Below are 23679 nucleotides of genomic sequence, written 5' to 3' on the forward strand. Positions count from 1 at the left end.
CCCTAATGTCAGCCTAAAGTCTTATAAACTTGTAAAAATACAGGCCTCAATCTAGAAGCAGTATAGGCCAAAATTTAAATATTACCTTCGTTATCACGATCGGCGCCTCCGATACTCCTTCCTCCGCTCACAGATCGTACGTACTACACACGCGTGTTACGCTTGAAACTCCGCCCACCCCTGACGTTCTTTCTAGTCTATTCCACGCCCCTTCTCGTTCGGCGCAGTGGGGAAGAGCACATGGCGGAGACACAGCAGGTGTCTGATAATTACACCAACGAGGAGGAGGAAAGCCCGGAGCCTGAAACGTCCCGATCCCGGAAGAGACGATTTAAGGCCTCAAATATGTCCTTTGGGGAGATGTTGGAGATGGTCGACATAATGAAGAGGGCCGACTATGATGGGAAGTATGGACCTTACCCCAACCCCAATGTCAGAAAGGCCAAGATCATGGTGAAAGTGGTCAAAAGTCTGCAGAAGAATTTCGGGGTACGACGATCCAAGGATCAGCTCAGGAAGCGGTGGTCGGACCTCAAATTAAGGGAGCATGAGCAGTACAGAAGGATCAAGAGAGTGCTGCAAAAAATAAGTAGTTGTCCTGTGTTCCTATTCTTTATTTTTCTAACGTTCGTGCTGCTCCGTGTGCTTTTCTTTACTGTTGTACAGTTTAAAATGGCAACTTTCATGTTCATGGGCACATTATTCGTTCGTATGAAACATTGTTCGTTCGGCATAGAAAACACCATGTTTTGGACATATGCATTTAAATACATTTTTGCTAGCCTACTTCTCGTCAAAGAATTTTGTTGTCTAGTTGGGTTGGTAACTAGAATGAAATGCAAACTAGATTTTGTGTAAGGAGAGGACACTCAGCAGCTGTTTACACATCTGGATGCTGGAGCACTAGTGTGGGACAAAAGAACACCCTTTTTATCAGGGGGTCCCACACAGGTGCTCCAGTGTATACTATAGGGGTGTCTCCATCTGTGAAGCTTGTACAAAACAGGTAAGTATTCAAGCTTGACAAAGTGACCAAAACAATTCTTCATCTTGGAACTCTGCCATAACAGACAATTGTACCCCACTTCCAAGCAATGTTTCATGTTCCTATTTCTGTCATCAAATATCTGTGTGCTAAGTATACCTATTTTTTTTTTAACATAGGGGAGAAAAGACTCGGAGGACACCCCTCATCTGAGGAGACCACAGACCCCCCACCTCATGAGGAAGTGGAAATCCAACAAAGTCAACAGGAGGAGGAGGAAGGAGATGGTGGAAATAGTCACCACAACAGGTGAGTGTCTGCGACCACAGGCTCAGGTAAGAGATGGATGCCAGAATATTTATAATACATGGTGTGTTTTTGTTTTTATATTTTTAGGTGATCGTGATGTTGTGGATGAAGGACATTTCACCAGTGAGAGTGCCCAGATCCTGATCGGGGAGATCATGGGGTGTAATAGGGATTTGGAAAACATCCAGAAAAACATCAATGATGTTAAAAACAAAATGAAGAACATCATTGATGTTTAAGGGAGAGTTTAAAATGCCTTCAAATCCCTTACTTTTTTTTTGTTTTTTGAATTGAAAAATTTTTCAGATTTTTGGACATATTCGAGAAAAGCCAAATTTTGAAGATGCACACAGTGTGTCAACATGTGCTATCTGCCACCACGGGAGATCAATATAGGCGTTTTGGGGGTACAACCCCTTCCTCAATAATAAAGTAGCTGTGAGGAAGGGTTTGCACCCCCAAAACACGTCCCTTGATCCCCCGTGATGGCAGCTAGCACATGTTGACATTCGGCAATTTGTGTGCATCTTCAAAATTTGACTTTTCAAGGGGTGACTTCACCCCATCTGAACACAATATCAAACACAGTTTATAAATACTTATGTCTGATATTGCCTTCAATTTCTACAAAAGTTGAACTTTGTAAGTTCCAGATTTGTGTATTTCTTGTTTGTTTGAAACATGCCTGTTTTACCTTAAATTGACATTTCTACTTTTATTAATGTAACCCCAAAAATTATTATACAACAAACATGTTAGTTTGTTTTAAAAACCTTTTATAAATGCACATGTGATTGTGCTGGTATTAAAAAGATTGATACTCTAGAATGTGTGGATTATTGTTTCAATGCTCCTAAAATTTTGTTGTGGTAAAATTGGTGTTTTCAGTGACAATGGGGGTTATTTCCTAAGGGCAAATCCACTTTGCACTACAAGTGCAGTTTCAGTACAGGCTCAAGTGCACTTTGTAGTGCAAAGTGTATTTTCCTTTAGTAAATAACACCCAACAGTGCTTTTTTAGGTTACACAATCACGCCATTTTCAGGACTCCCCACATTTCTGTCAGGGTCAGCTAAAAGAAACACAAGCAGTAAATGCCACCAAAGATTTTAGTAGTTAAATTTTTTTTTATTTGAAAAATGTATCAAACATTGTCTGGCATATTGATGGCCCCCCTACCCGCAAAGTAATCAAGGTATCTAAGACGGACCTCGCGGGCATTCGGGGGGGGCAAGCCAGGACGGCCAGCCTCAAGCGCCATCAGGGTTGGTTCATTTACTTGAATTCCAGCCTCAGTCCCAACTGAGGCAGCATATTTGGCAGAATTTCACCTTAAAAAGTTGTGGAGAACACAACACGCCAGGATGATATGATTCAGTTTATACTCCGCCATCTGTATGGGTGTAAGAAATAGGCAGAACCGGCTGGCCATGATTCCAAACGTGTTCTCCACCACTCTTCTGGCTCTGGCCAGCCGGTAATTAAAAACCCTCTGATCCGGGGTGAGGGTCCTCATAGGGAATGGCCGCATAAGATGGTCCCCCAGCGCAAACGCTTCATCCGCAACAAAGACGAATGGGAGTCCTTCCACATTGTCTTCTGGAGGTGGCAAGTCCAAGCTGCCATTCTGGAGACGCCTGTGGAACTCCGTCTGGGCGATGACTTCACCATCGGACATCCGGCCATTCTTCCCCACGTCCACATACAGGAACTCATAAGTAGCCGACACCACCGCCAACATCACAATACTATTGAACCCCTTGTAGTTGTAATAGTATGACCCCGAGTTGGGTGGTGGGACAATGTGGACGTGTTTCCCATCAATTGCCCCTCCGCAGTTAGGAAAGTTCCACCGCTGGGCAAAGTGGGAGGCCACAGTCTGCCATTCCTGTGGCGTGGAAGGAAACTATGAAGTCAAACAAGAAAAAGAAATTAATCATTTTGCACATAAACATGGAAAGCAGATTAGACACAAACATTCTTGGCCAACATCAGTATAACATTTATTTTAGGGAGTATTTAAAGACCAAGGTATAAGGTCCACCTATGAGATTCCTCCTCCCCCCTCTTATGGGCCATTTGTAAAATGTTATGGGGGGGATATGTTTGGGACAGGTAACCCTCTCCACTTCATTGAGAGATGAATAGCGAAATAATGTGTATTACTTTGGCCAGCCCCTCCTTACTTTACACTATTGGCAGCCCACTGGACAGGTAAGAAGTGCATAATACAAAGATATAAATACACACTGTACACATTTTAGCACATTTTTACATTCTGCTATTACCTATCGAGGTAATAATAGGATACCAAAACTTTAAACAGTACCATTTGAAAGTATTCAGGCAGGCCCTTGCACTACATACTTTGGGGAATTCATCCATAAATCTGACCACTAAAGAGGTGGGTATAGTGTGTATGGGTTTGGCAAAGTCAGCAGATAGAGGATTGTTATCAGCTGAGTTAGCAGTTGGGGGGGGGGTTCCAAATGATTTTGGGACACCAAAAAAAGCCTTTGGCACTCTGCCTGAATTTCAAACACACATCACAATTTTCTACATTTTAGGGGGTTTTTAGGGTAAAGCACTACTATGGAGCTGACAAAATACATTGTTAAGTGACTACACGAGGTGGATATAGGACCAGGAGAGCATGCTGGGGAGGTAAGTGAAGGCAAATATGCATGAAGGACAAAAAATAAAACCTAAAATTCCAGCATGTATGAGGACAAAGGGGACATTCACAGCATATTACAATCATGGTAATTAGGGAATGAGGAAAGAAATACAATATATTAACAAACATTAAATACAATAAAATTTGATATTAAAGGATAAAAATCTTACCTTAATATACTCCTTCTGCAGGACCTGGATGGTGGCAGAACAGGTCTCTGGGATAATGATCCCCAGAGCCTGGGGGGAGATGCCTGTCGAGAACTTGAGGTCCTGCAGGCTTCTCCCCGTCGCCAAGTACCGCAGGGTGGCGACTAGCCTCTGCTCCGGAGTGATGGCTTGCCTCATGCAGGTATCCTGCCTGCTAATATAAGGGGTCAGAAAAGCCAACAAATGGAGAAATACGGGGTCCGTCATCCAGAGAAAGTTCCTGAAATCATCAGGATTATTCTCACGGATCTCACGGAGCAAAGGCATATGATAGAACTGGTCACGCTGGAGCAACCAATTCTTGGTCCATGAACTCCTCACCCTGTTCATGGACTGGACTTGTGTCAAGGTAAGGACCCCAACACCAAGCCCCCGCACAGCACGAACTCTACGAGGAGTACATATACGCAACATGGCTAGAAAACGGTCGGCTGCTCAGAACGAAGTAACAGAACGCACTGAAGAACAGCAAGGCCTGTGAAGAGCGACCTGAAAAACAGCAACGAGCGGACAAGAACGCACTGAATAGTCAAATACAAACTCACTGCACGCACTGAGGACCAGATACAAACCCACAAGCACAAACTGAACAGCAGAAAACAATCTGAAAACCACGAGTCTGAAAAAGCGTGAATCGTCTCTCACCAAACTTTTACTAACACGAGATTAGCAAAAGGAGCCCAAAGGGTGCAGCGCTTGGTTCTGAACTGCCCTTTTATAGTCTTGTCGTACATGGTGTACATGACCGCGTTCTTGGCGATCAGAAAATCCGACAACTTTGTGCAACCGTGTCTATGCAAAACAAGTTTGAGCCAACATCCGTTCAGAAAAATCCATGGATTTTGTTGTCGGAATGTCCGATCAATGTCCGATCGTGTGTACAGGGCATAAGGGTTCGTTTTTTTGTTTTTTTTTTAAATAACAAACATATTATACTTACCTCCACTGTGCAGCTCGTTTTGCATAGAGTGGCCCCGAACCTGGTCTTCTGGGTGTCCCCCGGCGCCTCTTGCGACTCCTCCCCACATCATATAACTCCCTGGGAGAGGCGCTCTCCTGGAGGTTACCCTGCGGGCGCGGTCCTGAGTCCAGCATTCGGCGTCCATAGAGGCCGAATGCAGGACTCGGCCCCTCCCCCAGCGCGCGCGTCATTGGATTTGATTGACAGCAGTGGGAATCAATGGCTGCACTGCTATCAATCTATCCAATCAACAGACAAGAACCCTGGGCAGAGAGACAGCGCGTCCCCGTGGGTCAAGTTCGAGGGGTCAGGTAAGTAAAACAAGGGGGGCTGTGGGGCCGGTCACTGACAGGTGTTTTTTCACCTTAATGCATAGGATGCATTAAGGTGAAAAAAACATGAACCTTTACAACCCCTTTAAGTAATTTAAACTGGAAAGTTCAAAATCTGGTGCAGCTCTGCATAGAAACCAATCGGCTTACAGGTTTTATTTTTGGCAAAGCTTAAAGCAGAGTTCCACCCATTTTTTACAAGTTGGTCTTAAAGGAAAGACCACCCCTGCACCACTCCTTTTTTGGATCAAACATTTTTTTCCTCCTGCTCCCCCCCCCCGCTGCCTTCTGGGATCTGTGTCCCCGAAGACGACGGGTCCATTCAGAAAGCGTCACGCGACTCACGCATGAGCAGTAGGAAACCAGAGGTGAAGCCTGAAGGCTCCATTGCCGATTTCCCTTAGAATGGTGGCGCCTGCACCCGATCTGATGGACGGATCGGCCTCGGTGGGCCGACATTGCAGGCTCCCTGGACAGGTAAGTGTCCTTATTAAAAGTCAGCAGCTACAGTGTTTATAGCTGCTGACTTTTTAAAGAAAAAAATTTTGCGGCTGGAACACCGCTTTAATTAAACAAGCTGGAGTAAGAACCTGCACATCTGCACCAGATTTAGTAAGTCAACCCATTTGTCTCTGTGCAGGAGGGTCCTGCATTAGGAAAAGTCACGTCTGCTCTCTTCCTGTGTAGGGTAACTGGCTTGTATCTGCCCCCTCCTGTAGTTTTCTGCAGTCAGCTTCTATTGGGTGGACTTTCTGAGCCCCTACAACAGCTCTGCTCTCTGCATAGACAATAAACAGCACAGTGATGATGTCCCCACTACATTTACAAGGTAATGACTTTGTTTGCAAAGGCATTTGGTGCACACAAATGTAATTGTTTTCTTTTCCTGATATTGAGAGATATATTTCAATTAAAGTTTTTGTGCCTAGTGTTCAGCCTCAAAAATGAAAACACCTAACCTGCTATGATTTCCAATTTCAAGGTCATCTTCATCCACAGTCTTAAATCTTTAAGCAATAAAGGGTGGCTGTTTCCTTCTGTTATTTCATCTTGTGCTCACAAATCTAAACTGGATAAATGACAAACCTACACTGGTATACTTTCTTTTTCATCTAATATAGAAGATAATGATGCGCATCCAGAAAACTCTACACTGTTTGCTGTGTTAAAAAAATAACTATGGATTAAAATGGTTGTAACTCTCGGTGGAGCTGCTGGTTTAAGCGGGCTTGTTACCTTCACTCTCGATACCTCTGTTTCACTGGCACCGGGTCTAGGGTTCCGTTGAGTTTACCTCTGGACGATATAAGCACCAAACACTTGAGTAGGTTTTCCAATGCTTTAATAAAACGAACAAGGGAAGTAGCAGGAAAGAGGTAGTAGGAAAGCTGCAGGGAAGCTCAAATACCTTTCTGTTGTATTTCTTCAGAACATTCTTTGCAATTGAACACTTGTAATTGAATAGTAGAATTTCGTAGAATTTAATCTTTGCCCGCCTGGATAGACATTTCTCACTTGCCTAGCAGCCAGCACGCAGCACGAACAAAAGTCTCTGCCACAGACTTATCTGGAATAAAAGCCGTACGATCCTCTGCCACAGGATGTATTGGTTTGTGATGAATGTCAGATACAGTACTTGAACCTTTAAGCCAACCCGGCAGTATTATACCGTAAGATTACTTCGGAATGCGTCCTCCATCCGAGTCACCGGGCCCCTCTCCAGACCAGCACTCTGCATGATCCTTCCATGATGGGTCCTCCCCTGGGATCTTCTCAGTTGTCCAGCTTCCTCACTCAGGATAGACAGCTCAGGACCATTCCTCCGCTGCTGTGGTAGGCCCCGGACAGGCTTCTGGGCCCACCCACACGCCGCAGCGACGCGGGCCTCCGGAATGGAGGACCACGAGGTGGTACTCTTAACGCATACCTGTCGGCCAGGAGGGCCAGCAGGTGGCTGAAAACGAACCCTAAAACATGGCGTCTGTCCCATAAATACCCTCTCCCAGAATGCAACTCGGAGGACCACCTCCACCGAGTTATCTCCGGGACAGAGGAGCACTCATTCGCTTCAACACGTTGCTTTTCCAACACCTGCCGATGGTGACAACGACACCCACCGGCACAATGTGGAACTACATGCAACGTCAGCCAAGCTGGAACAGAGGCAAATCTAACTTCCTATAATAAGCGACCCACTAAATTTACCTATCAGCGGTAGATAAAAATCTACCAGCGCTACACTTCCATATACCCAGTGAAGTGACTGGCCTCGGATGATACACAGAGATGAAAAAAATCCTCCTACATACGTTGTACCTGTTTATCTGCAGTCTTCTCTTCTCTACATCCGTTCAAAGTCCAGAATTTATAAGCTGGCTGAGAGTTCAGAAAAAAGGGGGCAGAGAGCTGAAGTTACACTCTACAGAGCTCAGTGAGGAGAGCTCTTACAGCTGATTGGAGGGAAGGGACACACACCCCTTCACAAAGGAACAGAGCTGAGGCTGTCAATCAGCTGGAGCTCCCTCCACTGTCACCTTTTTTCTCTTGGTGCCAGGAATTTTGGCAGAAGTGATTCATGCTGAAAGCAGAGGAATAGAGCAGCAGGCAGAAATGACACTTTGGGGTTGATTTACTAAAGGCAAATCCACTTTGCGCTACAAGGGCACTTGGGAGTGCAGTCGCTGTAGATGTGAGGGGAACATCTGCTGATTTCTATCATCTAATCATGTACAAACAAAAATGCTGTTTTTTATTTTCCTTGCATGCTCCCTCAGAACGACAGCGACTGCACTTCAAAGTGCACTTGTAGTGCAAAGTGGATTTGCCTTTAGTAAATAAACCCCTTGGCGCTCTTAATTGAGACAAGTACAGTGCCTTGAGAAAGTATTCATACCCCTTGAAATTTTCCATATTTTGTCATGTTACAACCACAAACGTAAATGTATTTTATTGGGATTTTATGTGATAGACCAACACAAAGTGGCACATAATTATGAAGTAGAAGGGAAATTATAAATGGTTTTCAACATTTTTTACAAATAAATATGTGAAAAGTGTGGTGTGCATTTGTATTCAGCCCCCCTGAGTCAATACTTTGTAGAACCACCTTTCGCTGCAATTACAGCTACATGTTTTTTTGGGGATGTCTCTACCAGCTTTGCACATCTAGAAAGTGAAATTTTTGCCCATTCTTCTTTGTAAAATAGCTCAAGCTCTGTCAGATTGGATGGAGAGCGTCTGTGAACAGCAATTTTCTAGTCTTGGATTTAGGTCTGGACTTTGGGCCATTCTAACACATGAATATGCTTTGATCTAAACCATTCCATTGTAACTCTGGCTGTATGTTTAGAGTCGTTATTCTGCTGGAAGGTGAACCTCTGCCTCAGTCTCAAGTCTTTTGCAGACTCTAACAGGTTTTCTTCTAAAATTGCCCTGTATTTGGCTCCATCCATCTTCCCATCAATTCTGACCAGCTTCTCTGTCCCTGCTGAAGAAAAGCATCCCCACAACATGATGCTGCCACCACCATGTTTCACAGTGGGGATTGTGTGTTCAGGTTGATGTGCAGTGTTAGTTTTCCGCCACACATAGCTTTTTGCTTTTAGGACAAAAAGTTACATTTTCGTCTCATCTGACCAGAGCAACTTCTTCCACATTTGCTGCATCTTCCACATGGCTTCTCACAAACTGCAAACTGACTTTTTATGGCTTTCTGTCAACAATGGCTTCCTTCTTGCCACTCTTCCATAAAGGCAAGATTTGTGGCGTGCAGGACTAATAGTTGTCCTGTGTACAGATTCTCCCACCTGAGCTGTTGATCTCTGCAGCTCCTCCAGAGTTACCATGGGCCTCTTGGCTGCTTCTCTGATTAATGCTCTCCTTGCCTGGCCTGTCAATTTAGGTGGGTGGCCATGTCTTGGTAGGTTTGCAGTTGTGCCATACTCTTGGAATATGTTTTTTATAACCTAACCCTGCTTTAAACTTCTCCACAACTTTATCCCTGACCTGTCTGGTGTGTTCTTTGGCCTTCATGATGCTGTTTGTTCACTAAGGTTCTCTAACAAACCTCTGAGGGCTTCACAGAACAGCTGTATTTATACTGACATTAAATTACACACAGGTGGACTCTTTTTACTAATTAGGTGACTTCTGAAGGCAATTGATTCCACTAGATTTTAGTTAGGGGTATCAGAGTAAAGGGGGCTGAATACGAATGCACGCCACACTTTTCAGATATTTATTTGTAAAAAAATGTTGAAAACCATTTATCATTTTCCTTCCACTTTACAATTATGTGCCACGTTGTGTTATTCTATCACATAAAATCCCATTAAAATACATTTACGTTTTTGGTTGTAACAAGGGTATGCATACTTTTTCAAGGCACTGTACACACTATAGAGGGATATACTTTGTTCATATTTCACCACTTTAAATTACTTAAAGGTAATCTATGATCACATCATACACTTTAAGTTTAAATCAACAGTATTGTAATAACAATACAAACAATAGACAATCAGACAACAGACAATCCAATATATGCTTACTTGAATAACCTCTTTACATGTGAGCTCTACCTTTCTGCTGGTGAAATCTTTACACAATTTCCTTGATGCTTTGCAGCTTCTCCTCTGCTGTTTATTTTCAATATCTAAAGACCACATATCCCATGGTACCTTGATGCCTGCAAGCAGTGATTCCTGTACTAACTTCACCCCCTGAAACTCCTCCTTTCAGCATCTCTGTAGTTCAGAAGGCGGGCTCTGTGAAATGTGTGACACAGCACTGAAATGACAAAAAGGTCTGGTGCCAGGAAACTGGGACATGTAGTGCACTGGGAACCATGTGAATGTCCTACAGGAGCCCAAAAAGCAGCTGTGTGGGTGAGCACACCAGGAGAGGTGTGAATACAAGAGCAAACATTCAAAGGCAACCACAATTAAAAGCGCTGACCGGGACAGTCTTGTATGGACAAATTCTCAGAAGAAATCAATATGATAAAATCATGTGTTAATCTATTAGTAACATGTAATGAATGATTAAAATATTCTTGCATGGATGGAACAATTGAAAAGCTTGCTCCCCTCTGTGACAATACCTTGTGAAAACGGTCGGAGTTGGGCTGGCTTGGTGAAGCAATGCTGCGATTGCAAAAACCTTCATGCGTTCCTGAGAAATTCTCCTATGCAAGGAGATTTTTACTAATAATTTGAAACATGATTTTATCATATCGATTTCTTCTAAGAATTTGTTAATACAATTGTGGTTGCCTTTGAATGTGTGACAGCACTGCCTACTCACAGGGCATAGTGAATATGTGTCACAGAATGCAATGAAGTAAATGTGTAGAGCTACCCCTAAAGGGTCCACTGTAAATACGCAAGTTCTCCCAGAATAATACAGAGGCTGCCATCCTCAAGCAGGGTTTCATGCGCACACAGGCTCAGTCTAGGGGGTGTCTTTTTAGAATTTAATGCTCAATAAGTTGAACAGGAAATGGGTTCAGGGATCACGATACTCTAAACCTTAGCAAAAATAACAGGAGCAGAGCTTCTCACTAACCTTCTCTGAGCATCCTGTCCTGGAGGTAACAGAAGATGGCCAGAATATCTAGGACGCTAAAAGAGCAGTTCCGGTCTACATAGAATCCTTTGGCACTTAGTTGCCTGCTGACATGTGCACACCCAAAAATCAACAGCAAGGTCTTTACTCACAATGTCCCTGGAATTGTCTGCCACCCAGCATCCACAGGTAGTTCCTGAGTGATGGGGACAAAAGATCCTTCTTTAGACCAGTACTTCAGGATAATGCCCTCCAACAAATAATCCTTCAGAAATCTTCTCCAGGTCCTCAGCCCAGCACCTCCTGAGGCCCAGACTGCAATTTCTTGTTTCCCTATCTATCTCCCGGGTCAGCAGCCCCAAGAGCACTGGAACCCTCTGTGGAGAGGAAAGAACACTCTGGAAAGGCTTCCCAAATATTTATCACCTTCCCAGCCACCTTTTGGACGCCTCCTTCGAGAGATTGGCTGGGGTATGAACATTCATACTGGTCATTTGACTCTCCCTGCCCTATATTTTGGAAGCGTCTTCCAGAAGCAGGTGAGAGAAATTAAACACCTAGCTAGAAAACCCTGACTAAACAAAAATAATCAGTAACTCCACTAAATTTAACCTAGCAGTCTAACTAAAAGAGGGCACTATGTCTACAAACTTCAAGATCGTTTAGGGTGATAGGAGTAGGCTAGAAAATATTGAAATACAATGTGGAACTGAATATACAGTATATATATATAGATCTATATATAGATCTATATATATAGATCTATATATAAATATATATAGATCTATATATAGATATATATATATCTATATCTATATATAGATATATATATTTTTTTAAAATCCTGGATACACTTAAAGGAACTAAACTGTAAAAAAAAAACGTAAGCAGACAAGCTCTTTATTGAAGACACGTTATGTCTCTTCTGCAATAAGCCAAACCTGCCTGTTTGGAATCTTTGTAATGCACAATGAGCTAAGCATGCACATCTCCGTGTACATTCTAAGTACATCTTGGTGCCAGCATGAATAAACTGCCATACACATTCTTGGAAAGTTATTCCCAACGAAGATCTCCAAATATGGCTGAAGATCTTGAACCCAAAAGAAGACTTTGAAGATGTTGGCACCAGTGAGGGAGTGAGGGGAGGTGAGTTTAGTTATATGTTAAAGTGAACCTTCCTATTCCAGGCATTATACCTACACAGTCTTCTATTGGTAAAGTCGATTTTTTTAAAGCAATTTCATAGCTGCTATCCAGGAATTGCTAGAGAGCTGCGACACAAAACACAAAAGCAATAAAGAGCTGACAACTGCATCTGTTAGGATAGCAAGGATAGCAAGAAAAATTATATGGTTGACTTTAAAGTGGATTTCACTTTCAAGCGGTATTAAGTTTGGGTTTCATAAAAAAAATAAAAATCACCTAGTTGGATGCAGCATCGATTCGATGCTGCATCTGTTCCGCTCCGCTTCTAAGACTGAGAACTGAGCGATCAAAGACCGCTGTTCACTCAGTCTTCTCTGAGCAGAGAGCTGGTGACTATCATCACCGGTGATCCATTTGTTCAGCAGGCTGTGGGCTTATAACGGATGCGGCAGCTCCCTAGCCTCCGATCACTTCCACTCAGCGGGTAGCGGGGGTTACCTCCCCCCTGCCGGCAGGCGCCCCGTGGTTGCTGAGGCCTCTGGTACTTACCAAAGCCAGGGACCACAACCACAGTATGCAAACAGTGGAACCCAAAGTGATGCTGGTTGCATCACTTAGGGGCCCTTTTACACTGGGGCGGTTTGCAGGCGCTATTGCGCTAATAATAGCGCCTGCAAACCGACCCGAAACAGCCGCTGCTGTCTCTCCAGTGTGAAAGCCCTCGGGCTTTCACATTGGAGTGGTGCGCTAGCAGGACGGGAAAAAAAGCCCTGCTAGCAGCATCTTCGGAGTATACACCGCTCCTGCCCATTGAAATCAATGGGATAGAGCGGCTATATCGCCGGCAAAACGTCTCTGCAGAGGCACTTTGCAGTGGTTGTTAACCCTTTCTCGGCCACTAGCGGGGGGTAAAACCGCCCCGCTAGCGGCCGAATACCGACGGTAAAGCGCCGCTTACAATAGCCGCCGCCCCGGTGTGAAAGGGCCTTTACAGTTTCAGATCCATCATTTCCTGGCTGGTACAGCCAGGGGACACATCCAACCAAGCAGATCTGTGCTTGGTTATTACTGGCCTTTCTTTAGGTCAGAATCCAGCAGCCTGTCTCCTACATATTAGCTCTCTTTCAAAGAATGGATATCGACAATTGGTGGTGAGGCATTTGCTCAACGCGGCCAGGTCTTGCATACCAGCGCAGTGGAAATCTACTGCTCCACCCGTGCCTTCAAACGCAGCCACTGTGCCCATCAATTGCCGCCACTGTGCCATCAAACGCAGCCACTGTGCCATCAAACGCAGCCACTGTGCCCATCAAACGCAGCCACTGTGCCCATCAAATGCAGCCACTGTGCCCATCAAACGCAGCCACTGTGCCATCAAATGCAGCCACTGTGCCCATCAATTGCTGCCACTGTGCCATCAAAGCAGCCACTGTGTCCATCAAACGCAGTCACTGTGCCCATCAAACGCAGCCACTGTGCCCATCAATCACAGCTACTGTGCCCATCAAGTGGAGCCACTGTGCCATCAAACACAGCTACTGTACCCATCAATTGCTGCCACTGTGCCCATCAGTTGCTGCCAGTGTGCCCATCAATTGCTGCCAGTGTGCCCATCAATTGCCGCTACTGTTCCCCATCAAATGCTGCCAGTGATTGGACACAGCCAATCACATGTTTAAAGGGCCACGGACGCGGCTCTTTCCACAGATCGGGGTCGCGCAGTGTCCTAGCAACATGGCGCGGCCACGATCGCCACGCTGCGCGCCCCCGCGGGCGCGAGGGCGGCTGTTCTGGGACGCTGTCATATTACGGCATCCCAGAACAAGAGCCGCACCGCCCTGCCATCATTTGACAGTGGACGGGCGGCAACCAGTTAACGACATTCCAAACGCAGTGCAATTCTGCCTTGTCAAGTGACAGAATTGCGCAGAAATCACATCAAAACGCAGCTTTAAAAGCTCATGGCCCAAAAAGTAGCAGGGACTTCTTTTGGGAAACAAATGCCTAAACGAGCTGCCTTGTGCCTGACATGCAAAAATGCGTGCAAATTGTGCTTCAAAGAATAAAAAAAAAAAACGCAAGTGGGAATGCTCGTAAGATATGAATGGGGCCTAAGGCTTCATTTACACCTCAGCGTTTTGTAGCTTGAAGCTTGAATCTCCAAAGCGCTTGAGGAGAAAATATCAATTATTCTCTATGGAGATGGCTCACATCTCCACTCCAAGTTGCTTGAAGCCAAATGCCTGAAGCTCACAAAAGTTCTGGAGCTTTTTTGTAGATCAAATTGGGCAGATGTGCACATTTTTGGTGCGTTTTTATTCCCATAGAAATGAAAGGAAAAACCCCATTTGCACGTTTTTTTCATGCAGTTTTGCATGTTTTTATGCTCAAGCCGATCCAGCGAAGTGCATTCTTTGCATTAAGGTGAAAAAACCTTCTTTGCCCCCCCCCCCTCTTTATTCTTACTTGAGCCCGATCCGATCCAGAGATGTGCATAGGTGCAGCAGCTCCAGCCACTGTCGCTCTCCTTATTGGATGGATTGATAGCAGCAGGAGCCATTGGCCCCCGCTGCTGTCAATCAAAAGCTGTGACACTGGAGCGGGTGTCGGGGCCGGCCTCGCTGTTTGTGTCAATGGACGCAACAGCGGGACTCGGGAGCGAGCCCCCGCGGGTTCCCCTCCTGAAAAGTGGCTTTCCGTGGGGGCAGCCGATGAAAAGGAGGGGCTTGGAGCGCCAGCGATAAAGAGGATTGGGGCTGCTCTGTGCAATGGTAAGTATGACATGTTTGTTAAAAAACGTTTACAACCACTTTAAGGTTAGGGGTTGATTATTTATTTATTATATTTATGATTATTTTTATTTATTTTATGTTTATTTTACATTTATTTATTCATTTATTATTATTAGTAGTAGTTGTATTAACACAAAAAATGCATAAATAAATAACCCTAACCCCTACTCCAAACCTTAACTCTAACCTCTTACCATAACAAAAAAAAAGAATAATAATTAAAAAAATAAAATAAAAGCTGATGAAAAAGCTAAAAAAAAGCTGAAAAACCTAGCAACAAATGATAGTTTTCTCTATTGGCTAATAAAAAATGCCAAAGCTCAAAGACGCTGTATAAAAACGCGCCAGAAAATGCTTAAAGTGATACTAAAGCAGTGATGGCGAACTGTGGCACCCCAAATGTTTTGGAACTACATTTCCCATGATGCTCCACTACACTGCAGAGTGCATGAGCAATGCATCATGGAAAATGTAGTTCTAAAACATCTGGGGTGCCAAGGTTCGCCATCACTGTACTAAAGGATCGTTTTTTAATTTTTTTTTAAAATAACAAACATGTCATACTTACCTCCACTGTGCAGCTCGTTTTGCACAGAGTGGCCCCGAACATCCTCTTCTGGGGTCCCGCATTAGATAACCCCCTTGAAGAAGCGCTCTCCCGAGGGGCTTACTCTCTCGAGTCCAGCATTTGGCGTCCATAGAGGCCGAATGCAGGACTCGGCCGCGCCCCCCATGTCATTGGATTTGATTGACAGCAGCGGGAGCCAATGGCTGCGCTGATATCAATCTATCCAATCCAGAGCTGGGTCCCTGTGGAGAGAGGGACGGCGGGGATGGTGACTGCCAGGTGTTTTTTCACCTTCATGCATATGATGCATGAAGGTGAAAAAAACACGTACCTTTACAACCCCTTTAAATATACTACGCTCAGGTGTGAAAGCATCCTATTTAGCCCTGGTTCACACTGACAGCGGAAATGAAATTGCGAGAGTTCGGCTGAACTCGCATGATTTCATTCCCGCATGTCAGTCCTGACTTCGGGGGGCGATTTCAAAGACATCTGTGCGGGTTGCTGCAGAAATTGCACCTCAAAGTCGCCAAAAGTAGTACAGAAACTACCTTTGGGAATCGCAAGTTCAGTGTCGCACCGATTCCGACTGTGCCATTGACGACGATTTGGAATGCCAAATCGCTCCAATGTAAACGTGGGCTAAGTGTGATTTCATACAGATTTTACTGAAGATGATCCATCCTAGAGGAAGCTACTTGCTGTGCTTTGTATGAGATGACCCAGCACATGCTGACCTGTCTGTTTGTATAGAGCGGAAGCTGTTCTGATTACAGAGCACTGACTGGAATAAAGAGGATTCGATTATTGGTGATAGCATTAGAGAAAGGTCATGTGATCTGGAGGCTCATACAGTTATCTAGCCCCGCCCTCAAATTACAAGCACACCCCTTGTGTCAGCTAATATTGACGTACAATAAAGTTTTGTCAAAAAAAGGAGAGAAGAAAAAAAAAGCAGCTCCATCCAGTCGGCGTGACGTGGCTGAGTGAGGGGCAGACATGGAGGTGGTGGCGCTGGTGGCCGTGTCTGTGGTGCTCGGGGGGATCATTCTTCTGCTGGCAGTGTGGAGACAGAAGGGGAGAGAGGTCAGCGAGCCGGAGCCGAGCGGTGAGTGGCTGTACAGTGCCGGGGAGCAGTGATAGGAGGGGTGCACTGAATGAATAAAGTGCATACGGTGCAGAGCCCGGCTATACTGCTACTGCTGGGGTCAGGCATGTATACAGGGGACAGGCAAAAAAAAGTACTTTATTTTAAAAATGTCATTCGGTTATGGTACTCATTCCTTAATGTATAGTAACCGCTTTACTATAGTAGCTCTTTAACCCCTTGCCACCCAGGCCAATTCTGACACTTCTCTCCTACATGTAAAAATCATCATTTTTTTTGCTAGAAAATTACTCAGAACCCCCAAACATTTAATGTGTTTTTTTTTTTTTAGCAGAGACCCTTGGGAATAAAATGGTGGTCGTTGCAACTTTTTTTTATCTTGCATCGTCTTTGCACAGTAAAAAAAAAAAAACGTAAAGATAGCCCAATTTTTTTTTTTTTTTGCATAATGTGAAAGATGATGTTACGCCGAGTAAATAGATACCTAACATGTCATGCTTTGAAATTGCTCGCGCTCGTTGAATGGCGCCAAACGTCTGTACCTAAAAAAAACCCCCAAAGGCGACCCTTTAAAAATTTTTACAGGTTGCCTGTTTAGAGTTAAAGAGGAGGTCTAGTGCTAGAATTATTGCTCTCGCTCTAACGTTCGTGGCAATACCTCATATATGTATGGTTTGAACGTTGTTTACATATGCGTTCGCTTCTGCATGCATCAAAAATTTCTTTTTGATCGCTTTTATTCCTATTACAAGAAATGTAAACATCCCTTTGTAATAGGAATAGTGCATGACAGGTCCTCCTTTACAGTGAGATCTGGGGTCAATAAGTCTCCACATTTCGCCTCTAGGCTGGGAGGCCTGAAAAAAAACGATCCTGGCTTCCCAGCCGAGGCGGATGCATTTTTTCAAATGCAGAGGCCGGGCATGATGTCATAACATCGCGCCTGGCCTCTGAAAGTTTATAGAGACGTCTGGGGGCCATCTAGCCCGCCAAATTCTCTATGGCAGGGGTCTCAAACTGGCAGCCCTCCAGCTATTGCAAAACTACAAGTCATTGCAAGGCTTATAGTTACAGGCGTGACGCCCTCAGGCTGAGGCATGATGGGACTTTCACAACAGCTGGTGGGCCGCAATTTTGAGACCCCCGCTCTATGGTAAACTTCCGGCATGGACCGATTCCTTCTGAATGATGCCTGTAGCTGCAGGCATCATTCAGATATCCCCACTCAAAGTCGATGGCGCCGAATGAAGTAGTTGGGCAGGAAGTGGTTATAATTAATTTAGGCTTATTCCTTAAAGTATAGCTAAAGGCTAAACTTTTTTTAGTTTTATGCCCCGTACACACGGTCGGATTTTCCGATGGAAAATGTCTGATCGGAGCGTGTTGTCGGAAATTCCAACCGCGTGTGGGCTCCATCGGACATTTTCCATCGGATTTTCCGAAACACAAAGTTGGAGAGCAGGAGATAAAATTTTCCGACAACAAAATCCGTTGTCGGAAATTCCGATCGTGTGTACACAAATCCGATGGACAAAGTGCCACGCATGCTCAGAATAAATAAAGAGATGAAAGCTATTGGCCACTGCCCCGTTTATAGTCCCGACGTACATGTTTTACGTCACCGCGTTTAAAATGATCAGATTTTCCGACAACTTTGTGTGATCGTGTGTATGCAAGACAAGTTTGAGCCAACATCCGTCGGAAAAAATCCTAGGATTTTGTTGTCGGAATGTCCGAACAAAGTCCGACCGTGTGTACGGGGCATTAGAGTGGAGAGGGATTAGAACCCCTGTCGGTTTTTATTGCTGTCTGTGCTTAAAGTTCTCAGTCAAAGAAAATCGCAAATTTTGGGTTGTCACCAGAACTAGAATAGAGGTGAAATCTTCCAATGGGGACACTTGTTATGTGATTCTGGTGACACCGCCGGAATTTCCTCACTTTGGAGGGACTTCTCTTCATTTCCGGTTTTGGCTATGGGACAGGAAATTAAGGGAAATTTTCCCAATTTAAAATGGATTGCCAAAAAAACTTACAGGGGTTATCAACCTCATGAACTCTATCCGAAAAAAAAAAAGTTTTGCCTTAAAGGGGTTGTAAAGTTATTTTTTTTTTTTTTTTTTAAAATAACAAACATGTTATACTTACCTTCACTGTGCAGCTCGTTCTGCACAGAGTGGCCCCGAACCTGGTCTTCTGGGGTCCCTCGGCGGCTGTTTCAGCTCCTCCCCGCAAGCATTTACCACCTTCATGCAAGCTCCCTCGCACGGTGGTGAGTGCTTGCAGGCGCGCTCCCGTGATACAGCCGGCGGCTATAGCCGCTCGCTGTATCACTCGGCCCCGCCCCCCGGCGCGCCACGTCATCGGATGTGATTGACAGCAGCGCGAGCCAATGGCTGCGCTGCTTTCAATCCATCCACTGCAGCCAATCAGCGACCAGGCTGAGCTGCAATGAAGCTGACGAGGACGAGGAGCGAAGATTCGAGGCGTCAGGTAAGTAAAACGGGGGGCCTGGGGGCGGCGGTACTGTCAAAAGTTTTTTCACCTTAATGCATAGAATGCATTAAGGTAAAAAAATTTTTACCTTAACAACCCCTTTAACTGGTTCCCGAGCGGCTCATGCAGATATAATGAGGAAGAATGAATCCCCTGGGCGAAAACCCGTATGGGTATGTCCTCCTGCATTTCGGCCACCAGAGGGTGCACGCACACCGATCGCCGAATGATCGCCGCTGGCCACGCGCGATCACGGGGTAATCGCACAAATCCCTGTGCTGTCAGAGGAGAGGAGCCATATCGTTTGTTCCTACTAAGTAGGAAAGACAATATGTCTCCTCTCCTAGTCACTCCCATCCCCACACAGTTAGAACACACTGAGGGAACACACTGTTAACCCCTTGATCACCCCCTAGTGTTAACCCCTTCCCTGCCAGTGACATTTACACAGTAATCAGTGCATATTTATAGCACTGATTGCTGTAAAGTTGTCAATGGTCCCAAAAAAGTGTCTGATCTGTCCCTCGCAATACCGTTTAAAAATCGCAGATCACCGCCATTACTAGTAAAAGATTACAAAAATGGCATAAATCCTTCCCATAGTTTGTAGATGGTATAACTGTTGTGCAAACCAATCAATATACGCTTATTGCGATTTTTTTTTTTTTTCAAAAATATGTAGAAGAATATATATTGGCCTAAACTGATGAAAAAAATTGTTTTTTTTTAAATTGGGGATATTTATTATAGCAAAAAGTAAAAAATATTGTTTTTTTTTTTTTTCAAAATTGTCGCTCTTTTTTTGTTTATAGCGCAAAAAATAAAAACTGCAGAGGTGATCAAATACCACCAAAAAAAAAGTGGGAAAAAAAAAGGACGCAAATTTCAATTGGGTACAGCGTTGAACGACCGTGCAATTGTCAGTTAAATTGACGTAGTGCCAAATTGTGAAAAGTGCTATGTTCAGGAAGGGGGTAAAATCTTCCGGGGCTGAAGCGGTTAAAGTAGAAGTCCATGCAAAAACTAAAATCTCTGCATCTATAGCCACCAACATTCTAACACTAACCTAAAAGAAAAAAATCAGTATACGTGCCTTTTCTACAGGCGATCTGACCCGATCTCCAGCGGCGGAAGCTCTGCTGAATATGCGTCCGATAACGGCTGTGAAATGAATGGGAAATGATATCACCCATAGAATTACTATGGGGCTTCCATTGACGGACGTGTCCTCTGCACCCGACCACACAGCGAAGACGCGGCTGACAGCTCAGCCTGGGATCAGAGCTTCCGCCACTGGAGATCGGGTCGGATCGCCTGCAGGAAAGGTATGTATACTGACTTTTTTATTTTCAGGGCTAGATAGGTTAGTGTTAGAATGTTGGTGGCTATAGATGCAGGGATTTTAGTTTTTGCATGGACTTCCACTTTAAGTTACTCTCTAAAGAGGAATTTCAGTCAGTTGTGCAAATATTAAAAGCCAGCAGCTACAAAAACTGCTGACTTTTATTAAAGTACACCTTATTTTTATCACTTGCCCAAGGTGCACAAAGATCCATTGCACCCCCCTGGCAGACCCATTGTGGCTTCAATGAACAGTGTTACTAGTGGCTTCTCAATGTACATCGATTTCTTTCTGCAACCCCTAGCCCAGAATCTTCAATCATACATACAAGACTCTACACATCTTATGGAACTTCTATCCCCTTACACATGGCTTGACAGCTATTCTTGGCTGTCCATTGATGTAAACTCCATGTACACCTCTATTTCCCACAATATAGGTTTATTGGCTGTACAACAATTTTTATCATCAGACCCCATGCTCAAAACCAAACAGGCTACCTTCATTTTGGATGCTATTTTCTTTTGTCTCACGCATAATTATTTCTATTTTGATGGCGACTTTTCTACCTGCAGACCCATGGTACAGCGATGGGTGCCAATTTTGTCCCGTCCTATGCCAATCTAACCATGGGTCTGTGGAAGAATCAACTCATATGGAAAAATAACCCCTTTGCCAAGCACCTGGTATTTTATGGCAGGTACATTGACAACATTGTCATCATCTGGGAAGGCCCTTTTCGTCCCTGGTGGATGAATTTCTCGCCCACTGCAACGCCAATAACCTAGGACTTTCCTTTTCAGCTGTTTGATACAAGGATAGCCTGGCCTTCTTGGACCTCAAACTCAATCACGAACATGACAAAATCTTTGCCCGTAACTATACGAAACCAACTGCGGGAAATTCATACCTTCACTTTGACAGCTGCCATCATCCTCAGTGGGTTAAAAACATACCTAAAGGACAGTTCTGTAGATTGAGGCAAAATTGCACAAGAGATTGCGACTATATCTCCCAGAGTATACATCTTAAACAAAAGTTCCTTGAAAATGTATATCCAGAAAAAATAGCAGATCAGGCCTACACCACTTTTCTCCCTGGAAAAAACCCCAAAAGTGTTAAACACTCGGAGAAACTAGTTGTTCAGTTTATCACAGGGTTTCATGGACAATATAAGAAGATGGAACACATCCTCAACAAATGCTGGAACATTTTTAAACAAGATCCTCATCTGATTGTATACTGTCTTATATGTCCCTGCAAGCTGCTGTATGTTGGTCGCACCATTCGCCCACTGAGACAGTGCTTCGGTAAACACCGTCGCTTTGTGGAAGTTGGTTGCGATGAACACAGTGTCATGCCACTTTCTACAGCATCATGGCCAGTCCACGATGGGATTGTGGGTATGGGCTATAGAAGCCATACCCAGAAGTCTGTCTGAAGCCGAACATTTCTCAAGGTTATGCGAACGTGAAACGTTCTGGATATATACCCTGGATACCCTTGTGCCCAATGGGCTCAACGAAGAACTAGAAGTAAACCCCATTATATAATTCTTTAATCATTAATTATCCCCTGCTGATCACCATTGATATTATTACCATTTTTATAATATTTTATTGACAATGATGACCTGCCCATTCGTTCATTATATCATATCCTCATATATATCTTGCAAAAATAATTTATTGCTACGTTTAATTAATCAATTTATCCATACATTATATCATATACTTGATAAATTTATTGCCACTTTTTATTAATTAATTTCTTCATAACCCTTTGGATCACTCTGATATGATATATCAATCTGATCAACTCTTGTTTCAGCTCTGTATATCGATCGTCAAATTCACCTTATATTCTGCACGTGAGCTACAAATAAATGTCTTCCTGTCCCATTTATTCAATAGCAATCCTGATCAAATAGCTTACACTATTAATTTTACAACCCAATGTGTTACTCTTAATTTAATTTATTTTAATGCCTATCCAGCATTCACTGTGTGTGGGTATACACGCATATGTGTGTGTATATATTTACACGTGTGTGTGTGTGTGTGTGTGTGTGTGTGTGTATATATATATATATATATATATATATATATATATATATATATATATATATATATATATATATATATATATTCTTTTTACCATCTGTGAATGTATATTAGTGTTTTTAAGTAATGTTACTCTTACCCTATTGCATTATTTCATGTCATATTTTATTAACTGCCGTATAGTATAATTACCAAGCGCTCAGCCAGCTGACACTTGTTTTTGGGCAGAGCATTTAAATCTCGCCCTTTCCTTTCCCCTGTACACTTGAGAAAGGAGCGCGCATGCTCCATTCGGGCCCTGCGCATGCTCTGAAACGCGTTGTGTTTCCCCTGATCCTGCTGACGTCACATGCTGTTCCACAAGCAGACTGTCACCATCTTCTCCGAAGGAAACAGCTGGCCCCTTGCAGCTTTTATAGCCTGGACTTTGTACTCCTCTGGATACGCTCTAGACACTGACAACACCATCGTGAGATGTTAATCTCCTACGAGCACATCTGTACTTACCCAAATGTAAGTGTTGGATACTTTTATTGTATTATGTATTAAACATTGCAATCAGAGGCGCTTTTCTGTGCTTTTTTTTTCCATGTCCATATCCTTAGTTGGCTTCACTCTTGAGAAGAGCTGCCCTTAGTGCTTGTTTAATAGACTTTGTCATCTTCATCAAGTTTTCAAGATCCACTATTTCCTTTAATTGATTGGACTTTTTATCCTTATCCGTGGACTTTTTATAATTGATTTAATATCCACCTCCAGCCCTGCTTTTATTTATTTACTTTTATTGAATCTAATTGATTGCGAGCCACGATGCCGGTATCCTGAGCGCTAGTATTTGCTGTTTTTATTAAAAAGACGCCCACCTGTCCAAGGATCCAGCTCCGTCCTCGGCAAGGCCAGTCCTTCGAGTCCCCAGTTCTGGCAGTGTCCCAGAAGGTGGCAGAGGTGGGGGGGAGAACTTCCAGTGGACCTGCCGCACCGATCTGGCCGGAAGTAGGAGTTGGTACCTGTCAAAACTAGGTACCTGTTACAACCCAAACCCCCCCCCCCCCTCTAAAAAAAAAAAAAAAAAAAAATGTACTCCAAATGTGGCAGGGGAGGGGGGGGGGCTCTGGGAAGGAAGAGT

At 44.0% G+C, this 23679-nt stretch overlaps 1 protein-coding gene across 1 annotated transcript in view; it reads left to right on the plus strand.

Moving 5' to 3' along the window:
- The first annotated feature begins 16462 nt into the window (after positions 1-16462).
- Positions 16463-23679, plus strand: part of TBL2 (transducin beta like 2) — a 28252-nt gene continuing 21035 nt past the window's right edge. Inside the window, exon 1 of the mRNA XM_073616578.1 lies at positions 16463-16655. Within this exon, the coding sequence (XP_073472679.1) occupies positions 16547-16655 (109 nt within the window). The 5' untranslated portion in view covers positions 16463-16546. The remainder of the gene's footprint in view (positions 16656-23679) is intronic.

The sequence above is a fragment of the Aquarana catesbeiana genome, linkage group LG02 (genome assembly GCF_042186555.1).
Source record: "Aquarana catesbeiana isolate 2022-GZ linkage group LG02, ASM4218655v1, whole genome shotgun sequence".
Taxonomy (NCBI): domain Eukaryota; kingdom Metazoa; phylum Chordata; class Amphibia; order Anura; family Ranidae; genus Aquarana; species Aquarana catesbeiana.